Genomic DNA, 10,761 nt, shown 5'->3' on the forward strand with positions numbered 1-10,761 from the left:
GTAAAGAGTGCTTGGGGTGCTGCATTATACCCTTGTGAAGATACAAATTCACCCAATTCCCTCAGGTTTGGTGGTGTGGATTGAAATAGGGACTACTTTTCCTGTGCAGTATTATAGTTGTCAAAAACTGTTTTATTTTGCTAGCCAGCCTTTTTCCTTGTACCTAGAGCTAGCACACATTATTTGTGTTTTATGTGATACCTATAGCATCTATAAATTATTTAACTTTTTTGTACCAAATCTGGTGTCTATTAGTTAACAAATAAATAAAAAAATGAGCTTTCTGATCTGCCATCTGCAGTGGCCACCACCGAGATGCAGATTTTCGTGAAAACCCTTACGGGGAAGACCATCACGCTCGAGGCTGAACCCTCGGACACTATAGAAAATGTAAAGGCCAAGATCCAGGATAAGGAAGGAATTCCTCCTGATCAGCAGAGATTGATCTTTGCTGGAAAGCAACTGGAAGATGGGTGTACTTTGTCTGACTACAATATTCAAAAGGAGTCCACCCTTCATCTTGTACTGAGACTTCGTGGTGGTGCTAAAAAAAGGAAGAAGTCTTACACCACTCCCAAGAAAAATAAGCACAAGAGAAAGAAGGTTAAGTTGGCTGTCCTGAAATATTATAAGGTGGACAAAAATGGTAAAATTAGTCACCTTCGTCGAGAGTGTCCTTCTGATGAGTGTGGGGTTGGGGTTTTTATGGCCAGCCATTTTGACAGACATTACTGTGGCAAGTGTTGTCTGACTTACTTCTTTAACAAACCAGAAGACAAATAATTGTGTATGAGTTAATAAAAGTCTCAGACTTAAAAAAAAATGAATTTAGCAGATTTTATCTGTTAAGAACATTTCTTTAGCCAGAATATTTTACTATCTATTCTTTCAGAATCTTAAATTGCTTCTATATATAATATCTAGGGTTTTAAAGTGGCCAGAATTGGAGAAGTGGTGACAAATTACCTTTCTCCTTCTGGAACTGAAATTCTGCTATTTGTTATGTAAATAGTATTACATCTATATCTATGTATCTACTATATATCTTCCATCTATCTATCTATCTATCTATCTATCTATCTATCATCTATCTATCCATCTATATATCATCTAATTATCTGAAAGGAAACATTGGCCATAGTCCCAGGGTTTTTTAAAAATATTATTTATAGATATAATCAGTATGTAAACAGCACATGTTAATGCCATCCTTACCCTCAACCCTGTGTCCCCCTCTGAAGGGATCCTCCTTGTTGGGTTTGCCAGTTATGCCCATGGGGATTGGGGATTGTGCATTGTGGGGCACAGTCCCAGGTATTTTTGATTATTCCTTCTAATTATTCTCTAGCAGGCAGAGCTCTGCTGGGAAGTTGTCTGTCACTGCAGGTGGATCTTGAACCCAGACATATGGTGCTATGGTGTGCTCAGAGTCAGCTCCTGCTTTATTTGATCAAAACTGGGAGCCTGAAATAAATGCTTTCCTCCATTAAGCCTCTTCTGGACAGGTGTTTCGGCCCAGCAACAAGAAGTTGAATGCAAACATATATATGCAAAATGTATATTAATGCTTCAAAATAATAACTTTGGTTCATTAATATATAATAGTTTATATATTTCCCTACAATTTGTAATTCTAAAAGCAAAAATGTTGACTAAAATGTTTTGGGGATATGGTAAGTGATTTCTTTTATTTCTGATTACTCAGCTCGGTGGTTTTCTAAAGCAGAATATCTGTATTTATTTATATTTTATTATTTTTCAGTGTAATTTGAACATGAGGGTTAATCATTTAGTGACTACCATAGTATATACAGGTAATATAATCTAATCAGGCTTGCAAGAAATGTCCTCTAGCAAGAAAATGATATAAAGCAGCTGGCCTATGGTTAGAAATTGTTTCAGTGCCAAGGATTTCCAATTAAATCCAATTCCTTACTCAGAGTAGAAGAAATCAGTATTGTATGTGCCATTTTCTTCATAGCACAGATAAAAATGTCTACTCAATGACTTTAAAGCCTCTGTTTCTTTTTCTTCTTCTGCATAAGTTAAGCTTTACCCTACATAAGACCTTTTTAGTTGCTGTAAACATTGCTACTACAGGTATGTATACACTAGATCTGGCTAGTTTACTGAGTTAGGATATTCTCAGAGATTCAGTAATCAGGATACTTGTCTCTTACTAGAAAACTTCTGTGAACAGAGCTGCTCTCCCCATGCTCCTGAGTTAGTGACCAGCTATGCTTATGGAGCAATCTCATTTGCTTTTATTACTTCTTATTTTTAACTTATCACTGAAATGCTGAGGCAGCTCAGCAAGAAGAGAGACAATTTTTGAATACTAATCTCTTAGACAGAAACCTCTGCTGGATCAAATAGGTTTTATGGAAAAAGAAAATGGAAAATTTCAATCCGTACATAATTTAGAATCCACCATTTTTTCCTGTGAAATGTAAATTTCTACCATATGATTACTCTTTTTATTACTGTAGTAGGGGACTGTCATTTGCCAAACTCCTGAGCTGCTATACAGCACTATTTATAGCAAAAAAAAATACTGCTACTTTAATCATATTGGCACACTTTATAGCTACACCATAAAGTATATCTTTACACCTGACACTTATGACAGAAATCCAAATCAAACTAAGCCTTAATAATTACTGTTCTTCTTGGAATATATGAAGCAGAAGAAAGTAATGATGACTGAATATATATTTCCAATGATGTTTTAAAGAATCAATGTTCTATTCAAGAACAAGGAAAAGAAATATCTAAGTTTGATCAGAATCAATGCATAGTTATCTAATAAAAATAATAATCCCTAGTAAGGTTATGTTTGTGTAAGTTACATGTCTGAATCCTAATTAACTTCTGAAGAAGTGCTTATTTTCCATATTTGTCTCTAGTAGAGCACAAGGAAAAGCTAAAATTTACATTTTTAAACATCACCACAAAGTTGTTTTCTGATCCAATAGTCCTTACTAAAACTTACTGCAAGTTAACTAGAAGGCAAAGTATTAAAATATCAACCTAAATGCCCACTTATATTAACTATAAGACTGATCTATACAAATCAGTCAATAAATACAACAATCATTTATCTACTAGTAATCAGTCTGTAGATTTTCCAAGGCATTTTATATCTAAATTATCCTGAGGTAATTGGATGTTTTCTACTCAAATTTATTATACATTTGTCTCTGAGGTAGATGCCGGCATATAAACAATGGGAACTGTCCAATCTCAAGTATTCTTTGCAGTAATTTGTGTCATTTATATGAAGAGATGCATGATAACTGAAATGAAAAGAAAAATTTCTTTCACATTTACAATTTTGCTTTCTAGGAAATCTGGTCACTTTGGTTGATAGTTGCATGTTTTTCTCCCAATAGACTCAGCTGTTTTATTAATACTTGGATTTCCAGCCTCCTGAATATAAGATGTGTTCCTTGGATACAGATTGATTCCAATCTAAAGATATGCAGAATAAATCGTCTGAGCTTTGCCTGCATTTCCTGCTATTTTGCTGCTTATTCTGTATTTACTTTTGGTGAGTGTTGGATGGTGATGGCTTCTCTATGCTTGGATTTATGAATGGGAGCCAGCTCACTCTACCCTTGATGGAGATTCCCCTTGGATCTGTGAGCTTGAAATAAACCCTTCCTCCTGGAAACTGTCTTGGAAGTTCATCCCAGCAACATGAGGCTAACTACATCACTTTGGGTAGTCATAGTGGTGAAAGGCATAAATTGTTTGTCTTCATGTTTCATATTGATGTGGTGATATTTTTAAATATGTAATGCTATATACCTATCAGAAGTTTTAATATTTTACTTGGATAAGCAACAAAATTATTTTTTCTAAGTTATCATATTAGCATTATATCAAATACCTTACTTCTATTATTTGTAATTAGGTTACTTATTAACATTTTTATGGGAAATAACTGTGGAAAAATTTATTTAATTTAAAATATTTTTTCTATATAAGTAAGTTCCAAGAACTTAAATGTATTATGTATGTCAATTGATTTTTACATCTGAAAACTTTTATTTTTTATAAGTGAATATGTTTTACTTATTTATTCTTATTATTAGACATAGACATATTTTGTATGCAAACATCACATGTTGGTACCATCCTTTCCCTACTCCCTGCCTTTTTCAGAAGGGGTCATCACTGTTGGGAATGCAGGTCATCCCCATGGGGACTGTGCATCATGCATTGGCACGGGGGTAGGAGGAGGGCAATGTCTCTGTGCAAGATGTCCCAACTTGTGGCTCAAACAATCATTTTTCACCCTCTTCCACAAAATTCTGAGCCATTCTGGGAGCATTTTAAGTCTTCTTCAGTGATGACCACTTACGAACATCTGGATCTCTGCCTTGGTAGGTGTTGAGTGTCTTCAGTATCTTTCTCCATAACCCTTGAGCTTCCTCAGTGATTTCAGCTGGCACTGGGGTGAAGTGTGCTGGGTTGTTTATCTCCTCAGGTCCAGTTCCCATCTGTAAAGGAGAAGCAGATTCTCCATTGGAAAGTGAAGTCAGCTCCAGTTAAACAGGATGACTATTATTAATTTAGAAAGAATTAAAAGGGTTTAGACACTCTTATAGTGTAAGGTTAGTGGGAGCTTGACAATGGGAAGCAGAGTCATTATCTAAATATGATTCTGACTTGTTTCCCAGTTCCAGATATGGTTTCCTTTCCACTGAGTGGATCTGTTAGCCAATCCAAGAGCACTTGGTTATCCACCATGGCTGTGTGCTACTATTGCACTTGTGTGAGCATCACATCAAGTTGTTAGATTTTGCATTGCTTGGACATATGTTGGCCATTTTCCCCCAGTAGCTCCTGTAGTGCCTTCTAGCACTAGATGAGCTAATTGTCTGGGGACTGGCTTTCCTCTGGATTCCAATCAGGTCTCTCCATGTTCCACACCAACTGCGTTTGGTGTCATCATCAGTAGGTTCTTACCATTAACCTCTGGTGGGTAGTCAAGTTCTCTTGCAGAAGTCTGTCTTGTTTGTTTTGGGAGACCTAGTAGGTCTCTCTGATCAACAGGTCATTGTGGATGTAGACCATATCCTGGTACAGGGAAGTACAGGCCAATGCCTAGGGAAAATAAAAAAGAAAAGGACAGAGAATAATGAGAAACAGGAGAAATTTGAGGTTAGGTTTTGCATGTTTTGTTTTTTCTTTTACTTCACTTTCAAAGAGACAGGGAGAAGAGGGTGGACAGTATATGAGAAGATGGTTGTTCCAGGGCCTCTAGCAACTGTAAATAAACTCCAGATGCATGCACCACTTTGTGCATATGGCTTTATGTGGGTACTGGGGAACCAAACCTGGGTCATTACTCATTGAAACCAAGAACCTCAACTGATAAGCCACATAAAAAGATGGATGTGACTATGCACACTTATCACCCCATTCCTGTGGAGAGGTAGACAAGAAAATCCCTAGGGTTCACTAGACAGCCAGTCTGACCAAAAATATGGAAGTTCCAAGTTGACGGGTTCCATCTTAAGGAAACAACATGGAAGACTAAAAGAGGAGGACATCCATAATTCTCCTCTGTCTTCTGCACACACATATGCATATGTTATAAACACACACACACACACACACACACACACACACATACACTTACTAGAAAACAGATGCTCATCTCCTAGAACAAAAGTACGATGGACTTACAGCTATGGAGAAGTAATGCAAAGGGATTTTTTGATTAGTTAAGGTTATATGTATTTTAGTTTCCTGGAAGTTCTCCATTTATAGATCTATAAGTTAGTTAGCAGATATTGATTTTTAAGTTTAATTTTGTTAATGTGACTTAAAAAGGCACAGGTTACATTGTGCTTATATTTGAAAATGGAGAAGGTTATAAAGATCTGTGTGTTCTAATTTTCTTGACCTTTATCAACTCACTGTCTATACACTATGATGAACACTACTTAATATACAAAGCTGTGGTCAATTAAGACTCAATAGTTGAAGTTCCCCTAGAACTGAGCAGCCAGGTTCCTCCCTGTGGTGACTGCTGTTCCTTCCAAGGACAATCTTCGCAGCACTGTGAGAACCTGTCTGCAGAAGGATCAGTGAGTAAGAAAAAAAAATTGCAACAAAAAGTGCAAACAATTATCTTTCATTACTGAGGAAAAATAAGCTTAAATTATTAGGTGTATAATAGAATCCCCTAGATTGTTTTTGATATGCTTTACTTTGTGATTTTCTAAAATCTTCACAATTCTTCCTCATTCTGTCCTTGTAATCCTCACTGTCAGTAAGGTCAATCAACAGAAGTTAGAACATTGTTTTCACTGCTAAGGGAATGACTGGCATCAATGTAAAAAATAGATGTAAAAAACACTTGCATATTATTAGACAATCTTAAATGACAGTGCCATTTCAGAGTATTTTCCTCCCCATAGTGCACTGCCATGCTGAGATCTCACTTTTCAATGACTGGAGGATGTGTCAAATCTGTGTGCCTCTCCGACCAGAGTGCTTATTTTCTTGGCATCTGAAGAACAGAACATCTGCTTCCATGGGTCCTCTAGTTGGAAGACAATACAAAAAAAAATTTTTTTTCCTTTCCTTTTCTGTACTGGAGATATGATTGCAATACCCTTTTACATACTAGTGCCTCTTGAGATAAATGTTTGAATTCCAATGGTCAGAAATAAAACGAAGCAATATTGAGTTATAAAGCAGCTTGCAACTGTACTTGCTAAACATTCTTCACCAAATGAAAACATACATATGAGATAAAAATAAAATGAATGAAACATTTAAAATGAAGTTATTCTTGTTTATAATCTTCCTTCCCTGATAACATGACAGCTAATGGAGTATTCATGGTCAAATTTAACGTTTGAGACCATCTGCTCTATGCAAGATGTCATGGAAATAAAAGCTGTTTTGAAATGAAAAGAAAGTAATCTTATTCAAAGAACACCTCCCAGCTGTGTTCTCATTTACTGTGTAATCTTGTGTCATTATACATGCTGGATGGGGCTCGAGGGATGATTAGAAATGCAAACCTGTTGTTTTGAATTTGTGCATCTTCTGAGGCCAGATCTGTTCATCAAACATTTAGTCTCAGATTCCAATTAAATCTTATCAAATACTTTCTAAGTCGCTCAACACTATCTTAGTGATCATTCTAATTTCTATAGAGCATGCTAAAGACAAGCACAAAATTTTTACATTTACAGGATACTAACATGCTAAGTGGCATTAGAATAAGAATAATCAGGAACATACAATTAACATATTTTATATGTGTGTGTTTCCCTTTTAATTGTGTTCTATGAAAAATACAAGAATATGATGTAATAATGTGGAGGGAGTTCTAAAATACATAGGTAATGGTTATTTCCAACATAGCCATCTATAGTTCCTAAATTGTGTTTTCCTATCAGTTTGGGGGATTCTCTTTAAGGTATTCTATTTCTTTGAAAACATGGTTGTAATCTGTATCTAGATAACACATAATGTCTTAGTAGTGGACAATATTCTATAGCTTATTTTTGCATAAGATTTTTTTTGTGTAAATTCAGAAGTTCTGGGATCCAATTTCTGGATATAGAGGAATCTGTTTTATTAGAAGCTCAGAACAGGTAGTTAGGGGCGTCAGGAAGGAAGGGGAGGTTATTTTGGAGAAGAGAAAAGTAATCAGGTCTGTTGTAATTTTTGCCGAGGTGGGAATATTTGTTGTGAATGAGCAGGTGTAGCAAAACCCATAGCATATTGGGGAAAAACAAGATGGGGTCCAGGCATGGGAAGTAGTAGTAAAGGGAGAGACAGAGGAGAAGAGAGAGAGAGAAATAGAAAGAAGAAAAATGGATGCATGTGTAGGGAGAGAGGAGAGTGAGAAGCTGAGTTAGAGACAGAGAGAGCAATACAGAGGTATAGGACAATCAGAGATAAATAACACACATTTAATTTCAAGAAGAAGCCACAAAAAGAGACAGGAGGGGCTTTTGGAGAGTCTTTTATGTCTTTCCTTTGGGGGAAGGTGACTTCTGCCTGGGAAGGCACTCTTGGAGATATGTGGGTGTGGGCTGGTCTTCGGGGAAAGTAGCCATGTGGGTTTTATCTCCTCTTGAGTTCTGGACAGGTGAATAGGAGAAAGAGGTATGGAAGAGGATTTGACACACTAACAACTATTTATTTCATAATGTAAATGATGTTTATTTATCTTAGAAATGTTCACATACTGGGTAATGAGGAATATCTCAAGGTAGAGATGTGGTTAATAGATAAAGTAAGGTTTACCCAACATAGATGAGGCCCTGCAATTCATTCCCAGCTTTGCAAAGGAGCTAATTGATGGTCTATGCTTGTTTTTTTTTTTTTTTTTTTTGCAATACTTTCAGATTTTCACAATAACCTCTGCAATATTCAGGCACATAAATAGTTTGCATGCAATTAGAAAGAACCTACCTGTCTTTCACTAATATTTCTTCAGGTTCTCTCTTTTTTATTTGTCTCATGTTATGTCCGTCATGAACTGATAGACATACTTTTTTTTTCCTTTTTACTATGTTTTTTTTTTTTTTTTTTTTTTTTTTTTTTTTTTTTTTTGGTTTTTCGAGATAGAGTTTTACTCTAGCCAAGGCTGACCTGGAATTCGTTATGGAGTATCAGGGTGGCCTTCAATTCACAGTGGTACTCCTACCTCTACCTCCCAAGTGATGGGATTAAAGGTGTGTGCCACTGAACCTAGCTTGACTTGACATAATTCTTCTTTAAACATTAATTTATTTATTAACAAGCAAGGAGGGAAATATACAGACAGATGAATAGAATGGTCACACCAGAACCTCCAGCCACTGTAAGCAAATTCAAGATGTATGTGTCAATTTCTGCATCTGGTTTTACATGGGCACTGGGGTATCAAACCATGGTTGTGTTAGGCTTTGCAGGCAAGCACCTTAACCATTAGGCAGTCTTTCCAGCCCAGACATAATTCTTAAATACTTCCAAAGATAATCAATGGATATCAATTTCCTATAAAAATGCATTTATTTTCACTTCCAGATCATTAGGCACTCTAGCAGGAAACCAAACTGGCCTTAGCTGCTTAGTAGTTCATACCTGAATGTGGTCTTTTGTGCAGATGCTCCTTAACATCAAATACCTCATTGGCAGCCATTCCCTTCAGACAATCCAAAAATTCAAGGCAGAGATTTTGACCAAAACCCAGGGTTTTCTGCTTCGCTGTATGCTGGCCCACAGTCTGGAAGGGTCATGCATCAACATGTTGAAAGGGCCATGGGTGATATGCCTAACATAGGAATGGACCACAACAAAGCAGACACTACACACCAATAAAAATTAGGATGTTCATGTCTTTGACTAAATCACTTCAGATAAACCCCTCTTATGGCAGAATAAACTCATGGTTTCAAAAATAAAATCAGGAAAGATGTCAATACACTGTGCTATTTTCACACATGTGGCATCTTGGAATTGAAGGATGATAGCAGAAAGGAACAGTACTTTGGAATATTAATTGCAGCAAGGGGCTGAACTTCTTTGTTTTTCCCTTGCCCTATCACACATTATCAAACATAGCATAAATGACTTCCAGTTAAGATGGCAGCATAGGTACCATGCCAAAGCAGCCTGGCAGGGAAGGGGGGAGCCAAAAGATAAAAACAGCAAAATACACACTTTTACCAAAAAGTGAGGTGTTTAGGAAACTGAAACAGCAGCGGAGAAATAGGAGAGATCCAGAGCATCCAGAGCCTGCACGGGCCAGCAGAAGTGCCTCCGGAGGGAAGGTCCACGCGCAAGACCTCGGTGGCTGCACACCCGCCAGGCTCAGCTTGAGCCTCAGGAAAAGCCAGGCAAGGGGATTTTCCACTCACACCATAGCTCTCTGCAAACTCAAGAAATGTGAAGGGAGAATGGCAGTGAACAACGGAGGAGCAGATCACAAGGTAGAAGAACTCATGGAACACTGGGCAAACTAGAGCAGCATTGGCTCCCTCCCCTTCACTACCACTAGTGCCCAGCCCTCGGGAACAGAGCAGCAGTCCAGGGACCCAGCCACACTTACTGAACTGACAGAGCACAAAAGAGGGACACAATCAGAGCACAGCTGAAACCAAAATCAGCCCAAAAGGTAACTGGGATTACACCAGGTCAGAACCAACCTAATAAACCTGGTATATAGACCTGAACCAGAACTGCTAATTGCACCTTCCATATCAGGATAAATTATATGTTAAATCTCATGAGTGGTCACATTTGCCATTCTTAAATAAGCTGTTTTTGTGAATTGTTATTTGTTGCTTCTTGAATTATAGTGGCTTTGTTTACAATTCTGATATACATTAGGGAAGGGTCCCACTTGGTCACAAGCTGACTTGCAAACCTCTACAGACTAGAAATCTTAACCACCTTGTTGTCAGGATTAAGGGAGTGGGCGAGACACCACACAGCCTAAAGGACAGACAGAGGATCTGGCTGTCATAATACCTACTCTTTGATAATACCTTGTGCTGTTTTTCATTGAAAGTGTACATTGTCTACTTAAGTTTTAGAATCTGCCAAGATTTTGTTCCACTTTGCCTACTTGAATACTCTCATGCCAGGCACACCCAATACCTAGAGTCACTTTGTAGATACTCTGACAGTCTTCAGAGGGACACCTAGCACCTTAAAATCCTATATGGAAGATATATAACATCATATTGGTGGATACATCTCATAATAACCATCTAATCGGAAAATCCAATCATTAAA

The 10,761-nt window shown here is 37.3% G+C and overlaps 1 protein-coding gene across 1 annotated transcript; it reads left to right on the forward strand.

Annotated features, from left to right (window-relative positions):
* The first annotated feature begins 315 nt into the window (after positions 1-315).
* Positions 316-823, forward strand: LOC101607789 (ubiquitin-40S ribosomal protein S27a-like). The gene has a single exon (XM_045130264.1). The coding sequence runs from the start codon at positions 316-318 to the stop codon at positions 781-783; it is 468 nt and encodes a 155-aa protein (XP_044986199.1). The 3' UTR covers positions 784-823.
* The last annotated feature ends 9,938 nt before the right edge of the window (positions 824-10,761 follow it).

Source organism: Jaculus jaculus, chromosome 11, assembly GCF_020740685.1.
Source record: "Jaculus jaculus isolate mJacJac1 chromosome 11, mJacJac1.mat.Y.cur, whole genome shotgun sequence".
NCBI classification, from domain to species: Eukaryota; Metazoa; Chordata; class Mammalia; order Rodentia; family Dipodidae; genus Jaculus; species Jaculus jaculus.